At 31.2% G+C, this 26,600-nt stretch overlaps 2 protein-coding genes across 6 annotated transcripts in view; both read left to right on the forward strand.

Annotated features, from left to right (window-relative positions):
* Window positions 1-26,600, forward strand: part of Atx-1 (Ataxin 1) — a 280,299-nt gene that overhangs the window by 198,611 nt on the left and 55,088 nt on the right. The gene's annotated exons all lie outside the window — the stretch shown is intronic.
* Window positions 13,514-17,415, forward strand: LOC143204329 (uncharacterized). The gene is made up of 2 exons (XM_076416919.1): window positions 13,514-16,550; window positions 16,604-17,415. Exons 1-2 carry the CDS (start codon window positions 16,512-16,514, stop codon window positions 16,943-16,945), a joined length of 381 nt encoding a protein of 126 aa, XP_076273034.1. The 5' UTR covers window positions 13,514-16,511; the 3' UTR covers window positions 16,946-17,415.

The raw sequence follows: 26,600 nt of genomic DNA on the forward strand, positions 1-26,600 counted from the left end.
TGATGATACGACATGATGAAATACAGTATTTAAAAAGTTTACGATTCTGTTTCATTATTTAACCAAATCCCGTCGTAATCTTCATGCGCTGTATTGTATTTTGTTTATTTTCGTAAAACCGCAAAACCGCTGGATATATACAGCGATAAATTCGATATTTAGAAAATTCATTAGGTCGTGAATCAGTGAATGTAGTTATCAAAATACCCGAAAACTATGCGCTATGTTACTCAGATCAAGACTTTCATCGATGAGTAAATACAATACTTTTTTGATTAAAAATATAATACGCTGATACCACTCTGGGTCTTTTCTTTGCACTATTACAATATCTACGTGATGTTCCATGGGATTCTGAAACTGTCATTTAAGTAATTCAGCAATCTTTACGTCTTCAGGTTTAATTTTTGATTAGCACTGATGATGATCTGGATTTCTTTTACACATATGTACCAGTAAAAATCGTTGGTAGTGAGTTTTCACAAATCTTGTAATAGTAGGGACCAAAAACCTGTTAATTATATTTGATGAAAATATAATCTGGATTAGAGTCAGATCAAACACTTCATGGATGACTAAATTTACTCCAATACTTTTTGTTTTTTAATAATTAAAATTGTCCTTGCCAATATATCTCAGGACCTGATAGTTGTTTTTCAATATTACAAAATTTAGGTGATGTTCCATCAGATTCTGAAACTGCTTAATTCAACGAGTTTTACCTCTTTGCTGGATTTTTTTAACATATATACTGGCAAAATCATTGATAGTGGATTTTCAGATGTTTTGTAATACTTTTTAATAAGACTTTTTCAAAATTCAAATAAAATCTTATATTTTTGGTACAAGTTCTCAGTTTTCACCAATACGTTACAATTTTTGCTTACAATGATTACCAAAATTTGAATGTTAGGTGTTTGTTGTTTGTATTTCCTTTACCTTTCCTCTGTAAATTTTTAACCATCCTGGTATCTCTCTCTTTACCTCTTTTATTCTATAATGAAACAACAAGAAAGTAAATTGCCCAAAAACTTTGTGACAGTCACATACCAAAGAGACAACTTTTAAATCTCAACGCTGCCACGAATATTGAGCTCTATAGTTAACTTTCTGTAAAATTGTGTTAAGATTTTCATAAACTTCCTATATATGAAGCTAATAAGCAACATGCAATGAAGCATAATGATTTCCATTATGTAATAATGCACATTTTAAACTCGTTTTATAATATTGCGGCATTAAAATCTGAGAAATTGGTGTGTGATCAATGGTGTGTGTAGTTGTTAATTTTTTTTATTTGTTATTATTCTGGGTCTTCGGTCTTTGACTTTAAATTTGTTGTTTTTATACTTTCGAAACCACTCAAGGCAAGTAATTTCATTTAAGGCATCATTCTAATCTACATATTTGAAAAAAAAACTTTTTCTACCATATTCTCAAAGCTTCAGCCTTTAAGAATGAGCCTTTAAGAAGATTCTTCCCAATCTACATCCTTTTTAGAGATGTAGCTGTTTCAGTATTTAAGAAATTTTAAAAGCCTTCTTTTCGATTTTTTTTTGGAGACAATTGACATGATATGCAATGCTTCCGATGGTTTTGTTACTGAAGATTTTATATGAAAAAGTAATCTATTAAATCACATATTCACTCATCATAATTTTTAAGCGATTTGACGAATTTATCGAAGGGTTTGAAACAAAATACTCCGTTATCATTTATCCCAACTCAATGCAGTCTTATCTCCGACCGTAAATCCATGGCTGAACAATAGGGAATAACGATACGCTACATTTGGCTGTCTTTTGAAGCACAACAGAAAGTCACCAGACGCAATAGCATTACATGTGCGCGCTATCTCCGTCCGCCTATGGTGGTTTTTCGTTCGCTCGTCTTCGACATACAAAAAGTCGACTGCTTATCTGCCTCGCTGGCGACATTAAATGCATCATAAAGACAACATACGTACATTCGATAACTGTCTATCGCCCACCATCATGTTTCCCGCTTTATATTAGACAAACAAGCTTGCAACGATTGAAAAAATCGTCCGCCCACCCAGGCAACGGTCGGTCCAATAATGGCATTTCGCGGAGACAATAACACAACTACGTCGTTCGTAACGTCGATGGACGAGAAATGATCCGTCACGACACAGATAATTTTAATATTTTAACAAGTACTTTCGTTTTTGTATCATAATCGATTCATATTTTCACAATTCATAGTATCTCCGGTATCTTATCTAACATTTTTTTAAATTAATTACTTCTTACGCTACAAGTTAATTTATTACTACTGTTCTGTTTTATTTTCTTCAATACTCAAGCGATACAACTACAGAATAACATCTATATGTAAAGCTAAGCCAAAGTTGTAACACTTCAGAACTTATACAAGTTCGTGTGGTTTGGTTCGCTACAATCTTTTGATTTCCTACGTGTTGTCTAGTAGCTATATTGCTTCCATGTTTCTGTGATTTACTAACCTTTCTTCATGTTTTAAGGCGAAATCGTTGATAACTTAGTAAATTCGTTTGATTTTGATGTCATCGTGCTGTTCCTTTGTCGGTTACGTTTCAATTACTATTAGTAATTAATTGAAGAACTTTGTTTTGGTAGCGTTGCATTACTAAATTGTTTGATGTTTTAGTGCAATATCGTATTTAGACCCTATAGGTTCAAATTGGCTTTATGCTTGACTACTAAACCAATCTCTTTTGATTTTAGGCCAAGTTGAGAGTATCTTCCCAATAATTAGTACAGTTCCTTGATTTTAACGTGCCACCGTCGACTGCCAAAGCATCATTTGTATTTTTATATTTTATATTACTTCAATAAATAACGGTCACATAATGTAAACACCACTAGTTCATTTCGTTTTACCTCCATTCACCGAGCCATAAAATGTACCCTAAAGTTATTATTATATTAATATTATATATTAATTATTAAATTATATCTATTATATTATTGTTGAGTAAAATAAATAATAATATAGAATCATAAGTAATATTTCTATCATTTGTGTAAAATTTTGACAAAATACTGTTATATGATATCGTGTTGATTATATGTTACATAATGAACAAGCTAGAAGTCATTACAAGACAGAAGTAAAGTCAAATATTATTTTGGATAAAATTTTTACCTATGTACATAATGGTTGATTCTAAAACAAATGCTATGTATTTCAATAGAATCATTTCATTTATTGTTATTATAACCTCAAAGTTTATTTTGAAATATTGTAATATAATATACACTACTCCTATGCCATACATCATATATACTATACCTGTATAAATTAATATTTGAAATGATTGAATAAGTATTGGTTCTAACATATATCTGAGAATTATAGTACCAGAAAATGGAGGTAAAAGATAAAATTAGAAGAACAAACAGAGAACTTTTCTAAGATCATTAAATATAACCGCAAAAATAATAATATATAACGCTTTTACAAGAAAAAGTGAGGTTTCGTTTTCGATAATAAATTATTTTAAGTATATGCAATCATGAACGCACTGTATATAGAATAACCTAAAATAAATATACATTATTTGTAGTAAAATAATTTAAGATAGTACATGTAAACATTTTATAAATTATTCGAATACTGAAATAATATAAAATTATATGACCGCATATAAAAATGTAACACCAAATTATTTTCAGAAAAGCTATGTCACCTTTTGTAAGATACGAGAAACTTTTACTATGTGAACCAATACATAATATTATTTACTATGAACATTTCATGTTACATCATCATATTTATTGTATAGTAAATCTTTAAGAGATAAAACCAACGAAAAACAATAAAAATATCAAAATTATCTGTAATAAATACTGATTAACTGTCAATATACACGTTTTATTTCATACACTTGTGACATGTACGTAAATTAATACATTAATTATTGAACGAACATCTTTATTAATCATATTAAATAATTCCGCAGTACCGTGTACATAGCTTCGAACCGTGTAGGAACGTTTTACGTTTAATTTAGCTTCATTTCTGTCCTCATTCAGTAAACTTTCACGTCATAGCGCCATGAAATATCGTAGAGTGAATAGTAAGCAATCAACAACAAAACAAAAAACGCATAGAAATTACTTTATTAGAGATAAACTGACATTTTGCATCGTGGCGTAGGCAGTGGCAAGCTCGGATACAAGCTGATTATGTAAGAACGCTGGTTGCATACTCCATATTTTAATTGCTCGTTAGCGTACACGCGGATCCGCTCATTTTATGATCTAATACTGGAAGTTGTCTTAACAAGGAATTAATAATTATTTACCAGGAGAATGTTCCAACGAAAATAATGAGGGAACCGTCTATGAAACTTTTTCGAAGAATTCTGTTAATATGTACAAGTTTTCATTATTGGAAAGTGGATGGCTCTGGCACTCCTGAAGCCTTTTCGAAAATAAAAGACGAAATTTACGAGATTAAGCAGTCTTGAATCGTTATTTGTCTCAGAACTTATTATGAAGATTGTCTTTAATAACGATCAAATGTAAAAAATGAAATTGTGCTAATTTTCGGTACAATATTGGTAGATAAAAGTGTTATTTTCCACTCTTGAACATTCATCCTCAATTATATTGATAAATAACTAACCCTAATTAGGCCTGTTTAGTTGATTTACCAAAAACTCTAATTATTTTATTAATACAGTAACAGTATTATAGTTATTAGAAAGTAATTTGAAGATACTTTTCCTTCACACAGTAAGAAGCGGTCGTAATGTCTAAAACTACTTATTATTGTTAATATTTAACTGTTAATATATCTGTTGTTGATTCCAACAACGTTCTATTTTTAATGCTTTATTTATATCACTATACAATTAACTTTCACACAATTATCAGCAAAATTATGTCATGGATGTTCAAGGAATTTTAAATGCATTAAAATATTTGGTATTATTTGAATTACTAACAAAATAAAGCAATATAGAAAGTATATTCTTGCCAAAAAATTCAACAAACATCTATAATTCTGGTAAAATGTCTTACTTATAAAGATCTTATTTATATACTACTATATGTTTAAGGTTTTATGTACGTCATCATTTAGTAAACTTTCGTGTAATTGTTAGTAGAATTATGTCATAAAATGTACACAATTCACTAGAAATTTAGCCCACCCAAACATATTTATCAAACAAAACTGATCCGACGTAGCTTATCTGAGAGTTTGATTTAATTTAGGAGACTTTATTTTCATCAACCCACCTTATTTCTGACCCAACTATTAAATATAGTATAAGGACAGAGCTATTTTTAACCATTATTTGTCTTCATTCGGAGTTAGAAGCCAATAACTTCTTATAATTCTTTATAATTATACTTTCTTCTAAATTCTTTTCAGGTTTTATTGTATCTAATTGTGTAATTTTAATGAATATAAGTGAATATTAACTTAAGCCAGAACAAAACTTTTATAGGAACTGATATAAGTGCTCTATGCATGGTCTTGGCTATGATCAATTTCATTTAGATGTACCAAAATGATATAAAATGTATTAAATTAAAATTGAAATGAGAAAGAGTTTCTTTTCATCACCCCACCTTGCTTTGAGATAAATGTTATAGCATAGTACAAGGTTAAAATCTGCATTTTTAACAATAACGACAACTATGTTCTTCGGTAGATTTGGTTTAGCTTATTTCTTATCTTCAGTGAAATGACTTATAATAAACGTAACGTCTAATTCTACATAAATGTTTGTTACATTAAGTTAGAAGACTTTTATATCCGACTAAATAGTCGCAGTATTGCTAGAGCTGTAATTTCATTCACCAAACAACCGTAATTTTACCTAAATGATCTTCATCATTATCATTATCCTCAGAATTTTCTTTTAAATAATGGTGTCAAAGCTTTTGAATTTGTGAAAAGGGAGATCGAGAATCAAGACATGTTATTGAGAATATAATTATATATAGCAAGAAATATTCAATTAAATTCAAAACCACTCAAGACTTATTTCTAATTTTTTTTTCAGCAAATAAAAACAGTGCATTTTCATCAACCCACTTTACTTTTGGTTCATTTTTATATTTAGACATTTTTACTTATTCCATCGTCTAAAGTGATGCTCAGGTCAATTAAATTGAAGAATATTACTCAGTACTTGTTTCTAATCACTCATTTTTATTGACTCTGTTTTAATAAATATATTATAGAAACTTTTCTCATCATAACTATTAACTCATCAGCAATATTTATGTAGAGATTTAGAGAATTAATTCAATGTATTTAATGTAGAGAATCATAATTTAATGTCATCAACCCTCATTACTTTTATTAATTGTATTTATTTAATTTTTATTCAAATATAGTACCTTTCCTCAACTCCTAACTTTCGTCTGTTATTACAAAGTAATACACTGCACTCAGACCAGTCTAAATATAAATAAAATTACTAAGGATAGTTATGTAGGGGTTTATAAAATTAAAAAGTCTACGTTCATCAACCCACCTTACTATTAATTTTGTATTACTTTTATCATTTATACGTATTCCGTCATATAAAACTTTTATGGGGAACTAAAACATGTAGAGCAAGAATTATATTCCATTAAATTCAAGAATCTTACTCAATACTTGTTTATAATTACTGTTTTTTATTTGTTTTATTTTAATACCTATATTGTACTAACTTATATCTGTTATTACGAGATAATAAAATATACCCAGGCCATTCTAAGTATGAAGTAACGTATCAGGAATAGTTATGGAGATATTTGTTAAATCATGAAAGACTACGTTCATCAACCCACCTTACTATGCATTCAGTATTAGTTCTATCATTTATACGTATTTCGTCATATAAAACTTTTATTAGAACCTAAAGCATATAGAGCAAGAATTATATTCCATTAAATTCAAGAATATTACTCTGTACTTGTTTCTAATTACTGTTTGTTATATGTTTTATTTTAATACCTATATTGTACTAACTTATATCTGTTATTACGAGATAATAAAATATACCCAGGCCATTCTAAGTATGAAGTAACGTATCAGGAATAGTTATGAAAAGATTTATTAAATTATGAATGACTACGTTCATCAACCCACCTTACTATTCATTCAGTATTAGTTCTATCATTTATACGTATTTCGTCATATAAAACTTTTATTAGAACCTAAAGCATATAGAGCAAGAATTATATTCCATTAAATTCAAGATTCTTACTCAATACTTGTTTCTAATTACTGTTTTTTATTTGTTTTATTTTAATACCTGTATTGTACGAACTTTCATCTTTTATTACGAGATAATACAATGTACCCAGACCAGTCTAAGAATGAAGTAACGTATCAGGAATAGTTATGGAGAGATTTGTTAAATCATGAATGACTACGTTCATCAACCCACCTTTACTATTCATTCAGTATTAGTTGTATTCCATTAAATTCAAGATTCTTACTCAATACTTGTTTCTAATTACTGTTTTTTATTTGTTTTATTTTAATACCTGTATTGTACGAACTTTCATCTTTTATTACGAGATAATACAATGTACCCAGACCAGTCTAAGAATGAAGTAACGTATCAGGAATAGTTATGGAGAGATTTGTTGAATCATGAAAGACTACGTTCATCAACCCACCTTACTGTTAATTCAGTATTAGTTGTATTCCATTAAATTCAAGATTCTTACTCAATACTTGTTTCTAATTACCGTTTTTTATTTATTTTATTTTAATACCTATATTGTACTAACTTTCCTCTCTTACTACAAGATAACACAATGTACTCAGACCAGTCGTAAGTGTGAATAAACTCGCCGGCAATAGCGAATACGAAAACAACTCGACAAAATAAAAGGAAATTACGAGAGGAAATCGACTAACCGGTCTCGATAATTGTTCTTCAATCAAGTCGTTACCTCTCCGAGTGCCGGGTTACGTAACACCGGGGATTGATATTAATACGCACAGGTGTTTCTGTTTACTATTAAAAGTTGCGATTCATTGCAGAACTACCTATCTCGCCACTTCGCGCTTTTACGTAACTTTTCCCATTGTTGTTGTTTGGTTGTTGCTGCGAAAACACGAACCCATTATCGATCGAGCTCGGAACGCTTGGAGTACGGCGAAATATCGTCCATAGTCATCAGACTAATATAAAACAAAGAAGAGTGAAAATGAAAATGAAATGAGAAGGAAAATATTGTTTAATTCTAAAATGAATTTACAATTTGTGGCAGGTTTTGTGACGTATGTACAAAAAACTTTGAAGGGAATAAAATTTGCTAAAGAAAACGATCCTTCTACTGATCCTGATGGGCACAAACTTGTCTTAGATTGTATAAAGGTATTTTTTATACTTGGATGGCATTCAAGGATGGTAAACTTTTTTTTGTTTTCATTATTTAGAAAGTTGACTAATTCTAATTCCATTTTTTATAACTGTAGTTGGACAGTATCTGTGTTCGCAAAAACAATAAAATCATCATCTTTACTCGTACTACTTACAGGTTAGAAACCTTCTTTCTAAGCTCTCTTTTAGTAGTGATGCAATAACAGTAAAATGACTCGAAGTGCAATCCTGCAGTCGATCTAATCAGGTTCTTAGAGACATTACGATAGGCCGAAGTTTGCTATAGTTACAATTGTTACCCTAACTAGTGACAACATTCGTACTAATTAAATTTAATCAATACGCAGAAGTCGTGAAAAAAACATTTAATAATGATAATGACGATTGACAAGATAATTCATGCGAAATTGTAAATTTTCTTTCTTTTGAAAGTAAGATTCCAACAAGTGGCGGTAGTTCCATGACAACAATTTATCCATCTTGTTTATCAGTCCCAAAAATTTTATACCCAGTAAAAAGCTAGTCAACATCTAGGTATATAGCAGGGCGATATTTTAATTCTTCAAACGCCTTTTCAATAACCGCTGCTGCTCTAGTGTCGATTATTGACTTATTGTACCAGTATTTATAGATATATTGGTGTTATTCCAACAAGCTTACGATTTCTAGGTTTTTTTTTATGTTTTCGTACCCAACTCTATTATATACTAACTCTAGACTGACGTCATATGATACTAGGACCTGTTTTGGTGTGAATTTAAGTCCTAAACATTTTAAAATGAATTTATTTAAACCAAATATGAGGCGGCAAGGACTGCAACAAATGTTAATCAAAGCTGCTATATCTGCATTATACTTTGGTGAATTTTTGACTGATCATCAAAGAAGTGTAGGGTTTACGTTATCATGATGGAAGATGATTCTATTCGAGCAGCTTCTTTTCATTGGTCTGAGTAATCTCTCTAGTTGTCTTCAATGTAATTTTCGAGAAACTGCACCAATTTTTATGTTCACAGCCTAACTCTTTGTATCTGTTTTTCCTACTATATTTTTATATATACTCGGAATAACGTTGATCATTTTATTCAGGTTTTTTTTTTGTTTTTCTATATAGATGTTCGAATTTTCAGTTAAACCTGTTATGCTATTACCAGCGTTCAAGGTGGACCATACTTTTTTCTGAATTAATTTTCTTTTCACGTGTAGAATTAATTTATCTTGATAGTACATATTTAAAATATTAGATTTCTGTCATCGACATCCTTGCCTCATTGATATTTATGAGTAATTTCCGTTAGCCTACTATGTTCATTAACTAAAATGGTTCCAGTCTCGTCAAGATTCTGTAGTTGTCGGTGTCGCTTCGTCTTGTTTTCTTTTTCAACCATTTTAGCGTGTAACTTGTTAAACTAAACATATTAGGTAGAATGTATTTAATATATTCAAATATAAAATTCAAATATTATTTATTTGTGTTGCATCAAAATATATTTTTAGTTATTTCTGTTTCGTTTTACTCGCTTTCCTATCTCATTCCGTATGATTAGGAGATTTTTGAATCTGCTTGATCTTTATAGTTTTCTCAGTACCAATCAGTGCTCTGTTCCTGTTAATAAATTGCTGCAGATACTTTTTTTTTGGATCTGTCATTATATTTTACCTGTTGAGCCTTTAATATAAAAGGTTTCTTATTCTCGTATTTGTTAAGCTGAATACAAATGCACCATATTTTTTATCTTCGTTAATTCAGAGGAAATCCTTGCTATTTGTAGAGGTAAGGTTCGATATCTTTGCTAATTTTAAGTAGCAAGGCCCATTTAATAACGTGGATGTAAGTGACCATAAATCCACAAGTGCTAAATACGCCTACATTTTGTTAAGAAGTATTTGGACTATTTGGGAAACAAAATGGAGGGTAAAAAACAATTTCAACACAGATCCTTTTGCTTTCTCAGACCTTTGAAAATAAATAATTGGTCTTGCCCATCAAGTGTTAGAACTTAACGATTGTAGATGTTATTCATGCCATTAAAGTAATGTTTTGTGTGGCACTTTTAAGAAATAACGAGGACTAAAATGTTCTCTGAAAATTATATTGTACCTTCTGACGTCCATACACACCCATATATTACTGAAAATGACTTTATAATGTACTTTTAAGAACTATTTAAAAACTTTTGAAACATATATACCTTAAACACGCGATGGTGGAGATCTTGAACGTAATCACTATGTAACAATATTTTTAAGACTGACCAGAACATAATAAAACCAGTGTTTTAGTTAGTGTTGATGACGACAACCGACTGAAATCGATTATCGACTGTTCAGTAATTGACTACTTTTTACTATCGACTGTTTCAGTCGCTATTTTCGGTCCGACTGATTTTATTACCATTTACTATAGACTGTTTCAGTCATTTACTTTTAGTTACTATTTTCGGTTCTACTAGTTCATTCGACTGATTTTTAACATTCTGGCCTTCCGTCCTAGCCTCGACCTTGAAAGTAATGCGCCGAATTTATGCTTATATAGATTTATATGTAATATATGTGGTTTTATGTTTTTTTTGTAGTTTGCTTGTGAATAACTATATATTGTAAATTAATATAACAGCATTTTGGAACGCTGGTTTTCGAGGACAAAAAAATTAATTTGTAAATGATAAATAGTAAGATACTTTTTTGACTGGCATAATAGGTAATACTTTGGACTGGTATAATAGGTAATACTTTTTTAATAAACTTTCACGATTTTTGTCCAAGCCTCTTGTTTGTCGAAACTTTTTTCCTAAAATCTTGAAAACTAAAATTAGGTTCCAAAGGTTTCAGAAATTACATAGATCCAAAAGATTTGAAGAATTTTTTACAGTAGCAGTAGCAAAAATTTTAGTCGTAAAGAGGTGAATAAAGTATGTTAATATTTGTAATAAATACATTTTCTGATAGGGAAACTCTACTTTAATATTAAACAGTTTATTTTGTTGACTAGTAAGAAGAGCAAAACAGTTTTTATTTCTTAGCGAATGGACTATCGTAACAGAATGTGTTCAACTTTTAAAGCCCATTGAAATAATGACCATCGAGTTATCTGGTGAAAGATATCCCAACGATGTCTTTAATTATACAGTTAATAAGAGTTAATCTGTTCTTGCTGGTCAATTCCAGTTTTTCCATTCACAAAGTTAATATATTTTGATATTTAAATTTCAAACAAGAACATTATCACAGCCCACTCTGTATATGGTAATTACGATATCCAAGAACGAGGATTGAGCGCAATAAAAATCGTTCTGTAAATATCGTCGCTTTTATTACATACTTCCACCTCCCCTTCTGCGCTAAAACATCCCGTCCTGAAACCACGTACACGTAAAAACGGAATTTGGTCGACAATGGTGATGTAAATGTCAACATCCATCGACCATCGCAACACCATCGACCAATAAAGGCAGGAATGGAAAACAAAGGCGCAGCCTTTAATATTACATGCTTAATTTCATTATTATAATGATCCGAGGTGGCCGCGGTGGATTTAATTTAAATAATTCGCGGGCGCACCCGCCCGCCGCGTTTATTCCTGTATTTGTCCCGTCCTGTTTGGGTTCGGAGCTTTTTCGTTAGCTTTTTTCCGCGTTTACTTTGATTAATTGGTTTTTTGTTCGGTAAGGTTCGAGGATAATTCGCGACAACCGGCAACATTGCACGGATATTAAGTAAAATATTATATATTCGGAAAAAATATTTGATAAGTATTCATAAGTCAGAAGTCAGTACAAGAATAAAACACAGTTTTTATAATAAAAAATGTACCGGGTCGTTATTCCGGCTGGAAAGCTTGTAGTTGTTGTAAAATTGTTTATCATAGTATCGGTTGTATCTTCGCCCGCCAGTTTGCCTTTGAGGATCTTCGAAATTCAACTGTTTCTATCCAAATTTCAATGATGTCCCCCTATGAAATGATTTTCCAAATTTTGGTGACAGTTCTCCCCGAACTGAACCAACTTCCAGTAGACTATATTAATTCACAGCAACTAAAGTCCACCTTCTGTGATCTCACAGCTTCAGCTACGATAATTTGGCCGGAATATCACCTCACTACTCCAAGGAATGCTTGAAGTAACTGTGGAACGATTCCAATTCAACTTTAACCAGTCTTATTGTTCTTGATAATGAATTTGATTTCGGTTTATTGATTAAAATCCTACCGACTGCATCAATTATATGATGTAAAAGACTTTAGAATACAAGAACTATTAATGTTCTGGTTTAAGTACAAGAGATTGATGATACTTATATCGAAATGCAATCGAGTGCAATGGAAATTATTCGTTTTGCATAAATGTTTTAGACTGTATCCATTAGTACAGTTGATATAAGAATGGTAATTGTACTAAAATGATATTTTAATACGAGTTCTGTTTAAAAATAACGAGAATGGGTATTTGTTCTTCTCGATTCTGCACCATGACAATCTGCTTCAAAACAATAAGCCACTTTGTGGTTCAACTTATAAATTGTTTGTTTGCTGGACACAGCTGTGTCCAGCAAACAAACAGTTTATAAGTTGGACTAACAAACAGAGGGAGCTTCCATCTGTGAGCATCCTTGAAATATCTCATCTCACACCCTCACATGCTTGTCCTCCTGCTGCATTCAGTGCTAGTGCCAAGTCTCTCTGATATTTTATGCCGTGCTGACATATTTCCTGCTTCATTGTTCTTGTATTGAAATCTAGATACATATACCTGTTGCTCATGCTTTGAGGTATATTGAGCACAATTATTTGGCCTGTAGGATTGGTAAACATGTCCAGAAAAAATCTATACATTTTCAGCGATATTGGTCATTTGCGTTTTCGTCAACAATTAAGGTAATAACATTATCTTAACACTATTCTTTTTTTGTAAAAAATGGAGCAGAAAATTAGCAGAGCAGAATATATATATATATATATACATATATATATATATATATATATATATATATATATATACATGTATATATATATATATATAACAACTTCCTTATTTCTCTAGCCGTAGCCCCTATATTTCTTAGGAGCTCAAGGCTTTCCCGAAGAATGAATCGCAGAGATGTTTTGGACTTTGGGAGAAGTTTTGGCATAAGTGCAAATATTTGAAATCTATGGAGCCCACTCTACTAAGGAGGACAATAATTTATGTTTACAGAAGTCTTCCCAACACGTCAACAAACCCAGAGCAAAATGAAACAATTGGCTATGATAATATGAACAAATAATTCATCGCTTTTGCACGAGGATAATTCATCTGCTCATATCTCATCATTTATTCGTGAGTCTTTACCAAAAACAACTTCGTTATTCGCGAGACGTAGCCCCTATAATTTTTTTCTGTACCCAAGAAAAACTCAGATTTGATTGTAAATCAATTTCTTAGGAGCTCAAGGCTTTCCCGAAGAATGAATCCCTGAGATGTTTTGGAGATTAAGAGAAGTTTTGGCATAAGTGCAAGTATTTGAAATCTATGGAGTCCACTTATACAATAAATTGAATATACAATTAAATATTCAAGGAAGCAAATCATGGAAATTAGTTTTATTAGAACAACTGCATTAAAAGTTATTTTAAGATATATTTACTGGTAATAATTCATTTATCAATAACTGTCTCTATCCGTGATAAATCATAGAATATCGATCCTGCAATTAAACTTGCAACGTTGATAGTTTTATTTTAAGGTACTTGCTGATTTCTTTCTTAGTTATTAGACATATGACTTAATTTCTACAGCTGGTAATTGTAATAACTCCACCATTCTAAACATATTAAAGGTTACGAAACTAACCTAAATAAAAATTATAGCCAGTAAACATTAAATATAACGTCAGACTTAATATTTTATTTTACTGATTTTTTACCACACTTTTTATCTTGTATAGTTTTTAACATTGCAAAATAGTTGAAGATCTAGTGTACCGTTCCTAAAACAGTTCAGCACTAAGTTTACATTTACTCACTTCTCATATCTGGCGATATAAATCATTGATAATATTATTTGTATAATTAATTTCGTTACGATTTTGAGTATTTCTTTTATTCCACGAAATTATTGCGTCTTCCAGTTAAAATTTCCTGAGCGGATTCGATAAGACTCAGAACAGATTACGCTACTACGGTTAGATTAGATTTTTAACTGCGTACCGTCTTATTTATTATGCAAATAAAAGATAATTATACTATTTGGAGTAGCTTGTTCATTAACGCGAGACATGTGCATGATACAAAACACAATAGAAACCGACTGTATGTATGTGAGTGAGTGATATCGCCGTAAAAAAATACTGATGGCATCATTGGGATTATATTTCGAGTAAATGCAGAGAATTCCCGAGGCCCAGTCTCATCCATCTTGAGGCGCAATTAAAACCATAGATTAATAGAGAGACAACTCAATAGGGGACTCTGGAGAAAAGTTTTGCTTTGCCCAACATCCAGATGGAGCTATAATAGGCCATTCACGTAATTTGATTGGTCAATTTAAATCTCCATTATAGGCACCAGTGAGGAAAACATTTTGCTGTGAAGGCATTTGATTGGCTCTGTGATAAAGTTTGGCACGTGACTACCTTGACGTCACGTTTAATTGACCAATAAAATTTAATTTCTGAAATAAATTTATTAAACAAACGTCTATGAATGAAATAAATATAATTTGTAAAACTACAAATTATGTATAAAATATAAATATTATCCGTTAAAATTCTGTTTACCTGTTTTATCCAAAAGTATATGGTGCATATTATTTTTAGCATTCTATCTGGAAGATCATTAAATTCTGTACAAATAAAAGGTTTTAAATTTATAGTTTGTTAAAGACGTTTGATAAAAAACATGTTATATTATCGACGTGGCAATATCGTGAGAAAAAATAAGAAGGATAGCTCAAAGAACTACTGACAATATTATAAAACAATTTTCTGGGGCATGTGATGTTGCCTTGCCTCGTTTGTTCATATAGGAACATCTGCTATTGAAGCTATAAAGTGAAGTTGCAATTTCTCAACTCCTGATAATACATCCCTCCTTTTGGTTCACTTTAACAAATTTGTTCTTATTCTTTGTTAAAATTTAAGCACTAATTCATTCCTGAATCGCTTTGCACCAAAATGCCCAGTGTATATTGTTGGCAGCTGTGTAAAAATCTTATAAAATAACTATTGCACTCGATTACTAATTGTGATTATATAATAATAAGTTTATTCATATATATCAATTAACGTGTAGCCAACTTGAGGAAAATAAATTGTCTTATTGAACAGACTGAACGAGTAAAGGAAATTTTCCCTGGAGAGAGATCAATTGATATTTACCGGAGTTCCATTAGTTCATACAAAATTGACCCCTGATTTTCTTCTAAAGGATGTTCCTACTTTGTAGATAAAAAATAAGAAATAAGAGTTAATATGGAGATTAGTTACAAAAACTGGATTAATTGCGAATGTAGCGAATTATTTCATTCACTCATAATGTGTCTTCAGAAGTTCGAGGAATGATTAGAAACTTAAGATTCTCTGCAAGTAAAATAGCTTCTTCTGCAGAATTACATTTCTCGTTTAAAAAAGTTAATTTGTCAACGGTATCTTAATTATTTGATCATTCTTTTTTTTAAATTTTGATTCTTATTTCTTTTTTCTTTTCTTTTTTAACTTTGGCTAATCCTCTCTTAAAAAGATTGCATTCAGGAGCTATTATTTTAGTGTAGTTTCAACTATCAAATAATTGATCCAAGATTAAAAGTATATGGCCGTTTGTGTAGCTTCTTTCGGAAAGGATTTAATTTCTAAATTAAAAAAATAAATATTTGATATTTTATATGATTATTAACATGAAAAAACATAACTTACAACAACAAAACACGCTGTAACGATTATAAATTTATTCGATGGTTAATCCAGTCAGTTTAGAATTCTCAACATTATCAACTAAATGCTTCTTCGAAATAAAACGATTCTACATTTATCTACTATCTGTGCATCCGGATACACAACACTTTCTAGATCCGGAATTCACTTTACCTATTGTACTACCGACTTATTGATTGATAACTAATGAACTAATAACTTAATCTCTAAAAATTATAAAATTCCAAATGCACTGTTCCTTAAATTAGGCATATAAATGCCGCCCGAAACATTTTTTTTGCGCTATAGAGACGTAGTGAACCGATCGGATCCCGTCGCGACTCATAGCATAACGATTACAACAATAAGTTAAAAGTAGCGACATCTACTTGTTTAGCGTCGCGAAACATTTCCCCAAAATTTCCTATAAAGTCATATCTCTATTTCTCTATGATTAAAACCAGCACAAAGGGGGTGCAAGAGAGCGAGAACCTGAAAGACGATCAGAAGGTGGAGGCAAAAAAACACGGAGTGATACAACGCGATCCCACACAGCTTGAAACAATAGACGGTCGACTACCGTGTGTCAATTATCATAATAAAAAAATAAATATGATTTATCGTGGTCGGCCAGGACCGCGTAAAGGATCGCTGATGGAAAATTCCGCGTTTTTTTCTCTGTGCTTGGCGTGCTTGCATGGCGGGACTTGAGGATCGCGTATTCTACACTGTGTCATCACCATGTGACCGGTTAATTACGGATTTTTTTTTAGTCATGGTGCTTGATAAATATTGTGCGATAAAAATAATATACTACGAAAGCCACATGCTTGACATTTATAAACACTGGTTAACGTGTTTGTTGGCATTCTTCATAATAAATAGACAAAACTTCATTGATTTTTTTTATATTAACCTATCATATACGGACTGAGATTTAGTTTTTTTTTTTAATATAAGTCATAGGCACATTATTACTTTCAGAGCATTGTACAGCCTTAGCCACGGGCCTTTCTGTTATTTCTGTTTAATATATTTAGAGGAAAATTACACAGAACCATCTCTTTAAACTTTCCAGTACAAACCGAAATTGATATAGTAACAGCAGTAATATTACTAAAAATATACAGGACGCCGCATATTTTGCGACTTCTAAGTGTGAAATATTTCCAAAAAAAACATACAAACAACATCAAGTACAATTTGAAATAATTGCAGAAAAAATAAAATTGCGAAACAAATGGCGACAGCTAAGAATTGAAGAAAATAAAAGAACATTTAATAAAGCAATAAAAGATCTGAACGAGTTGATCCAAAATGAACAAAACCAAGCCATTCAGGTATACTTAGAAAATCTGACACCAACTGACACTACACATTATTCATTGTGAATATATATAACAGCATAACCATCCTATTAAAATAGATGAAAATAATTGGGCTCGTAGTAATAAAGAAAAGGCCAACATCTCAAGAGTATTTCAAAAATTTATTTTTTTGCATACCTCGGTCGAAAGTACGTACTTTCATCCCTGGATCATTTCATACAGGGAAGAAAGTTAAGCATTTACTCCCTGTGAGAAGTACACCCGCCTCCTCTATAACGGCGGGAGGAAAGAATTTCTAATGCGTATTTATACTTTTAACTAGGGACTAGTTAAGAGTATAAATTTAAAAGTTATTATTCTGTCGCTACAACAAATGATTTACCGCTGTCAACGTTGCTACCTCTAACCTCAAAAATAATCATCAATAATCATCATGTTGTTAATAACGTAATTTCCACCTCCTCTAAAAAAATCGTATACACCACACGGGCCAAAAGTTGAAATCTCGGCCCCGCTCGTTATGATTCCTTCGGCTTCGCCTCGGGTCTCGGGCCCTTGCGGTGTAATATACTATTAAACCCTTCCCATCTGTGCTATCTCAAGATGACGAAAATAAAATTACTAGCTTCCTAAGTTCGCCATTTCAAAGAAGCTCAACAAATTATAATCAGAGAGATTAATTGCCAAAGAGCACCTGGATATGATCTAATAATCGGAAATGTAAAATTACTAACGTTCATATTTAATGCTATATTACGAACTATTTATTTTCCTAGCATCTGGAAAATAGCACAAATAATAATGATTCTCAACCCAGGGAAAACATCAGAAGATGTCACCACCTTTTGCCGGCCTATAAGTTTATTAACGATAATCTCAAAAGTTTTTGAGAAACTGGACATAAAGAAACGCAATTGTACAATAAAAAAAAAAGATCATTCCAGAACACCAATTTCGATTTCGCAATAAGCATGGAACAAAACAATATAAATATGGCCTTAAATGCCAAAAGATATTGTTCAGCTTCATTCCTAGACATATATTAGACCTTTGATAAAATATAACATACGGGATGCAGGTTAAATTAAAGAGACTTCTTCCCCATCGGGATTATGAGCTATTAAAATTTTACCTCACAGATTGTCGTATTCACTGTAAAAAAAGGGCCATGAACATACCGAATTACATGCAATATATTCGGGGAGCAAGATAGTGTACTGGGTCCAGCACTATATCTTCTGTCCTCAGCTGATCTACTTTCAACAAAAATAACTACGGTGGCAAGTCTTCGCCTCTCATGGAGATCCAGCCATTGTAATTGGAGAAGATCTACTATTAAAATGATAACGTTGATGACATTAAAATGATGACTGGTGATGATTGGTGATGACGTTGAACGATGACACCATCAGGGCATTTGAAACTGGTACAGTATATATAACTTGATATTCAGAAAATTTAAAAATCCTTTTAAAGGCAAGCTATTTAAGAAAATATCATGAAGTTTATTTTTTCGAGTTAAGATTGCTTTCTGTTTATTATACGTAAGAACGTCTATGAACGGATAATGATATGAATCGACGAACTAACACTATCCATGAATAGACTGTGAAATTTGATGTAGTTGTCTTAACAAAGTTAATTATGGTAATTAATGAATTTTATTTGGACGACCATGGAAGCACCCATTAATATCTGTTTTTAATTCATGGATTTTTGGAAATGTGAGAGCAGGCAGAAGTTGTAGGATACTAAATCTAGCGAATGAAGTAAATATTGAACCAAAGTGCATTTTAATGTTTTTCGAAACTGCCTTATTTTAGCTGACGTATTATTTTTGTAAACCAACCAAACCAAACAATTTGTATTCCTAGGTGATCTAGAAGTTTTTCAATAATAATGTTAGTTTATAGCTTCACACCTTTGGAGATTATCCAGGAACAAAAGCCTCCTATTCCCTAGATACTGACGTTAACTTAAAAATTAATATACTATACTCATTTCGCTTTTTAGATTCTTGCTTTAATTGAGAATAGTATCATTTATAGTGGTGAAACCGCGCACTAAATCATTTTAATTCTATTTGAACTAGAAGCTGTAGAATAGGCTTTTGTTGTATTGTTAACGAATGTAACCTACTACAATCTTTGCTTCTACTAATACTGAATTTGTTGAAAAACTAGACTAATTTAAACCAAAACTAATGGTAACACTTCTTGGTTGGTTATATTTTTGTTTTGGCGGTGTTGGGTTACTGGAGGATTTAATGATTTTGATGTTATTTAATAAAGAAAAAGTCGTTTTGATAGAACACATAATAGAACAGATATAGATTTCAAGTTGTCAAACTTTACTATCTAGTTTCTGCTACGTTTGTGCAACTTCTTAACTGTCTCTTGTAGATTTTTTATAGCCCTAGGGAGAGATGCATGTTTTGCTATAGAGATTTTATATTTTAGTTAATTGTCCTAGTTAATACATGCTAAGATCGACTGAAAAAACTATATTAATACAATCTTTGTTTCTACTAATACTGAATTTGTTGAAAAACTAGACTAATTTAAACCATAACTAATGGTAACACTTCTTGATTTAATGATTTTGATGTTGTTTAATAAAGAAGAAGTCGTTTTGATAGAACACAAAATAGAACAGACTTTATTATCTAGTTTTTGGTACTTTTGTGTAAGTTCTTGGCTACCTCTTGTAGATTTTTTATAGCCCTAGGGAGAGATGCATGTTTTGCTATAGAGATTTTATATTTTAGTTAATTGTCCTAGTTAATACATGCTAAGATCGACTGAAAAAACTATATTTCTAAACTATAATGTATACACGGTACCTATTTTTTTAACTTTGTGACGTCTTCTCGATTACAAATCCTTCGTTTAGCTCGAAGCCTTGTTTCTATCGAATGGAACCAACCATCATTCATCCAAAAACAATTCAAAAAACTCGCGTTCGAACCGAACGGGAAAAAAACCCGTTGCCATTAAATTTAATCGATTATGTAATAAAAATAATGGAAACCATATTAAAATAAATAACCTATTAATTTATGAATCGCTATAATGTCGGCTTTTTTGCGGCGATTTTAAAAATAACCGACACAAGAAGAGAACGACCGCGAGAGAGAGAGAGAGAGAGAGAGATTAAGAAAAAAAAACAATTGTTATCTGTTGATGTTGGTCATGCGAAAATTACCAAAACTAGAGCCACGCTAGCTACAGATGACCGAGCAGTCGCTGCCCAAGGTCGAAAGCATTGTTGCCAATTGAATATTTCGTATTAATTCGGACCACCATATCATTCGGCGCTAATTGCACTCATTCCTTTATTACTGGAACGGCTCGAAAAGTTTTTGCAACGTTACGGCACCGAATCGCCTTCGATTGGATTCGTCTAGATGCTGTTTTTAAAAGCGGACTGATTAGATAACCGGCGCTCTACAGGGAATTATTACGATGTTAATGAAATTATTAGGAATATTTCTTCAAACGCGGTTCTAGGAACCGCAGCATCGGAAAAAAGTGTCTTATTAAAATAGTAGTCATGATTAATTTGTTCTTGATTTAGAAACATTATTAATATCTCGTTAATAACTTGGCAGGGCAATAATTATTTGTTATAATAGTAGGCATAATAACTAATAAAGAATAAGAATCACTACATAGTATAAAACAAAGTCGCCTTTTCTGTCCCTATATCCCTATGTGCGCTTAAATCTTTAAAACTACGCAACGGATTTTGATGCGTTTTTTTTCAATAGATAGAGTGATTCAAGAGGAAGGTTTATATGTATAATACATGCATAATATACTAAGGCAACATTGCTAATTTTAGAGGTTTCTAACGTGATGTCGTAAATTAACCTGTTTTTTTAGGCTTATTTAGCAATTAGCAAAAACGCTGCCTAACCCTACGAGTTAGATCAAATTAATGTACTACAGTATTGTACACCATAAAAAGGTCTACAAAAAAGTCCGCGATGGTATATGTTTATCTTTTAGGGATAACCCACATTAACCATTTTTATTGTTTACTTTTTACGTGAGAAAATGGCTTATTTACGAAGCTATTTTAAGCAATACGGCATTAATCCTTATCGAATTAAGTACCTTAAATACAGTGTGCAATTAATATAGATCAATATGGTTCCTTACAGCATGTAAATTAAACAAATATTACAAATTTAAAATTTGCGTTTAAAAATGTGTAATTTAATAAAAATTGTATGAATTTAGATATTCCAAAGATAGCAGGAAATCTTCATAGTAAGTATAGGGGAAGAGGAATTGTTTTACTCCAAATTTAATGCGTGCAGGCCAAGGGCAGTAATGAATGAACCAAAAATACTGGATCGATTTTAATCATGTTTTCATTGAGTGACATAGGCATATATATTTTATGCCCGTGCAAAGTCGGAGCGGGACGCTATGTTTTTATATACAACGTTCATATTTTTTCTGTAGTGTATTTAATTTAGTATCAGCATCGCACCCGTGCGAAGCCGGGGCGGGTCGCTAGTAATGGATATTTTAGATTTATTTCTAAATTATAAGCGTTATAAAGTCAAATGATCTAAATTGACTCAGAATCTATTCGTAGATAGTTTTTTTTATTATTCCATGATGACCAGCTAGAACCAAAGGGTCTTTTGCTGATGTCGCTTCGGGTTCGGAATACTGAGTGTTTTGGCGAGCGACAGAGACCCTGGGCTACGACTGGGATTGTCGTAGTTGGTTTACTACCGAGATTTGTGAGAGTTGGTTTACTACACTGAGCATGTTCGTGAAATTCTTCACAAACGGGATGTCTGATGGTGAGTTTTGACGTTCCTCACAAACCATGGGGCATTGAGTAACGCGCGGACTTTTTTGGGTTGGAACACTTGGAGAAGTTCAATTTGTCTCTCAGAGACATACCTGTACCACACCTGTGTTCCGTAGAGGCAGACTGGACGGACTAGCTTTGTACAGGGTCGCTTTCTGGGGGATTGGAAGTGTACTTTTTCTGCAGAGTGGGAATGGACGGCTGTACACGCCATTGCCTTTGCAAATAGCTTGCTGTATTTGAGCTGTCCATTGGAATCTGCGGTCGAAGTTCGTCGATAGTGTGTGGTAGTGACTAAAATAATAATTTTAGAAAGAATACTGGAACTTTTATAGAATTGAAGTGAGTGTGTATTCCAGACACACTTAAACATGATATGTGGTAGAAAATTATTGAAACCCAGTGCCCTACATGGCCCCAAGACAAATCCTAAATATATCGATGACAAACCTACTGGTAGTTTGCGTTTGAGCCTATGCACTACACTCTCGTCCGCACATTTAACTATTTGGCGAGTGCATTGGGACGCACTAATAATCTTTCTGAGTACTTAGCACTAACACTTCGAATCATACTCGTTATAGGTTCTAAGAGGATATCATGCTGAATCAGTTTATTGGACACGTAATATGGGGCATCTAGGATGACGATGAAACTTTATTCTGGAGCCTCTGGAGGATAGATATGTTAAATTTGATAGTTATACCCCACAGTTCAATACATTAGGTCCAAGTGGGCCTAAGTATCGACTTATATAGCCAAACCATGTTATCTTACGATAATTTAGATTTACACCCTTTATCAGCCAATACATTTGGTTTTGTTTAAACCCAACCTGTTTGCGTTTCGTCGCTATATGTTTTTCCATGTCAAACGTCGATCAGAATGCATTCCCAGATATTTAACGTTGTCTGCCTGCGGAAGTCCATGATTATTCAATTTTACTGTGGGACATGTTATTCTACAAATTCGTCACCGTGTTTGACAATAAAATGTCTGTTTGTGAGGCATGATTTCAACAGTTGAAAGTGCGTAACAAAACCTCTTTTTTTGTTACAAATACAAGCATACAATCTCAGCAAAACTCAATTGCGTATACAGAAGCTGTATCAATAAAATATCGAAAATCTTAGGAAATGTGATTGTATCCGAACAATAGTTTTCATGTTTATATGTTGATGCTGGGAATTAAAGAGATTTAGAATGATTGGAATGGAATGATTTAATGATGATAAGAATTAAACTTAGAGATAATGTGACATCGAAAATTGGTAATACAAAAGGAACATCTAGTTACGTAGGCGACGGATTAGTGAAGGTTCTCAATGATACGCGTCAAATACAATTGATCCTCTATAAAAATTTACGAATGACTTATTTTAAAGATATTTTCTTGATAATACATATATAGTAATCTTTATAAACCTTTGTAAAATCTTGATAAGTTCTTTATCAACCATAAAATATACATGAATTTATTAAATTATAACAATCTTTTAAACAGGGTAAACCTATTCTATACATTCTTCTATTATGTCAAAATAAAACTATATACTATGATATGTATTAATTATGTCTAGGGAAGGTTTGCACCTGAGATATCATTTTTATCGTTTCGAAAAAATATTAGCCTATCAATTAGTCAGTAGTTGAAGTCGATGCCGAGCCCAAACAATATAAAAATAATACATTTTGTGACATATAGACAAAATTAAATTACGAACAAAACAAATTTATTTTGTTGCTAGGAACCTACTTCAAAATGATCAGTTAGTAGTAGTTATAATATGTTATAATTAGTAGTAGTAGTAGTAAAATAATATTGTAGATAGATAAATAGGTTTAGGTAGGTATTAAGCTAAATTGTATGTATTTAGTAATAACATAAAATACGTATGGTAGATAGGTTAAATAAGTTTTTTTTATTTAGTTGTTACAGCGATTATGTACGTATTTTATTTTAAAACGTTTTTTTTTTGTGCTAAAAATTTAAATTTGATGATTTTTTAATTTTTAGTCAGTTTCTTATTTATTTTTTGAAGTCGGTTCAATTTTTTTGTTAAAAATACTTAATTAAATTCATACATCATAACAGTTACTGTACATATATAATATTTTAATCTTCGAGAGACCTTTATATCTTTATATGTATGTCGGAGAATTTTCTTAATTTTATAACCTAAATTACCATTGCTAACTGATAATTATTCTTGATATTCTAATCAATTCTATTCTTGATATTCATCAGCCTACTACCCGCATAACCCCCGTATCCTCCCATATCATCAACATTGAAAACACCAAACATTCTCCTGATTAAGATTCAAAACAAAATACGAACGGAACGGGTGGCTCGAAAGAAAAAAAAAAGCGCGATTAGTCCAATTCATGACCTCGCCGATGGTTTCTTGGAAATTCCGATTCGGGGTTTCGTCATGTTCTTATGCAACCAAATATTTTAATGGCGTTCAAACGGTATTTACTTTCCTTACTACCGCGTAAAAGACTAAATATGTTTTTGTTTTGCACGCTGGCCGGCTTGAAAGTCTAATAATATCCATTGATTTCGTTCGAATTAGTTCGGTTGATATGATGTTTTTTTTTCTGTTTACTATTATACACCAAGAAATGTTCAATCGTATCTCGTTTAACATCACACGTAGTGATTTTGTTTGCAGTTGTTGGTTTAAGGTCAATCTTTATAAAACCTTAATAGAGATTCTTGCTAACTAGTTATAATAACATTGTTATATAATATTATTTATGAAATAATTTGATAAAGTGGTTATTTAGGTTTTTGAGAACATTTTGTAATTATGTATACGAATATGATGAATGTACGAAAATATATTTATAGTAATATAATTAAAAATGTTTCTGTATTATATCTTGCATGAAATATGCTTAGTACAATCTTAACGTATGTATTCCTGAAATGAAAATTAAATTAATCTACTTAAGCTATAGTTAAGAGTGACTTATATACATCAAAAGTCTAATAGTATGCATTGATTTCGATCGAATTAGTTCTGTTGGTGTGATGTATTTTTTCTGTTTACTATTATACACCAAGAAATGTTCAATCGTATCTCGTTTAACATCACACGTAGTGATTTTGTTTGCAGTTGTTGGTTTAAGGTCAATCTTTATAAAACCTTAATCTAGTCTCTTGCTAACTAGTTATAATAAGATTGTTAGATAATATTATCTATGAAATAATTTGATAAAATAGTGGTTATTTAAATTTTTGAGAACATTTTGTAATTATATATACAAATATGATGAATGTACGAAAATATATTTATAGTAATATAATTAAAAATGTTTGTGTATTATATCTTGCATGAAATATGCTTGGTACAATCTTAATGTATGTATTCCTCAAATGAAAATTAAATTAATCTACTTAAGCTACAGTTAAGAGTAACTTATATACTTCAAAAGTCTAATAGTATGCATTGATTTCGATCGAATTAGTTCTGTTGGTATGATGTTTTTTTTCTGTTTACTATTATACACCAAGAAATGTTCAATCGTATCTCGTTTAACATCACACGTAATGATTTTGTTTGCAGTTGTTGGTTTAAGGTCAATCTTTATAAAACCTTAATAGAGATTCTTGCTAACTAGTTATAATAACATTGTTATATAATATTATTTATGAAATAATTTGATAAAGTGGTTATTTAGATTTTTGTTAAGATTTTGTAATTATATATACAAATATGATGAATGTACAAAAATATATTTGTAATAATATAATTAAAAATGTTTCTGTATTATATCTTGCATGCAATATGCTTAGTTCAATCTTAACGTATGTATTCCTCAAATGAAAATTAAATTAATCTACTTAAGCTACAGTTAAGAATAACTTATATACATCAAAAGTCTAATAGTATGCATTGATTTCGATCGAATTAGTTCTGTTGGTATGATGTTTTTTTTTCTGTTTACTATTATACACCAAGAAATGTTCAATCGTATCTCGTTTAACATCACACGTAGTGATTTTGTTTGCAGTTGTTGGTTTAAGGTCAATCTTTATAAAACCTTAATAGAGATTCTTACTAACTAGTTATAATAACATTGTTATATAATATTATTTATGAATTAATTTGATAAAGTGGTTATTTTGATTTTTGTTAAGATTTTGTAATTATATATACAAATATGATGAATGTACAAAAATATATTTGTAATAA

The sequence above is a fragment of the Rhynchophorus ferrugineus genome, unplaced genomic scaffold, assembly GCF_030347505.1.
Source record: "Rhynchophorus ferrugineus isolate W39M unplaced genomic scaffold, kcgeb_rfMv2 rfM10, whole genome shotgun sequence".
Classification (NCBI taxonomy): domain Eukaryota; kingdom Metazoa; phylum Arthropoda; class Insecta; order Coleoptera; family Curculionidae; genus Rhynchophorus; species Rhynchophorus ferrugineus.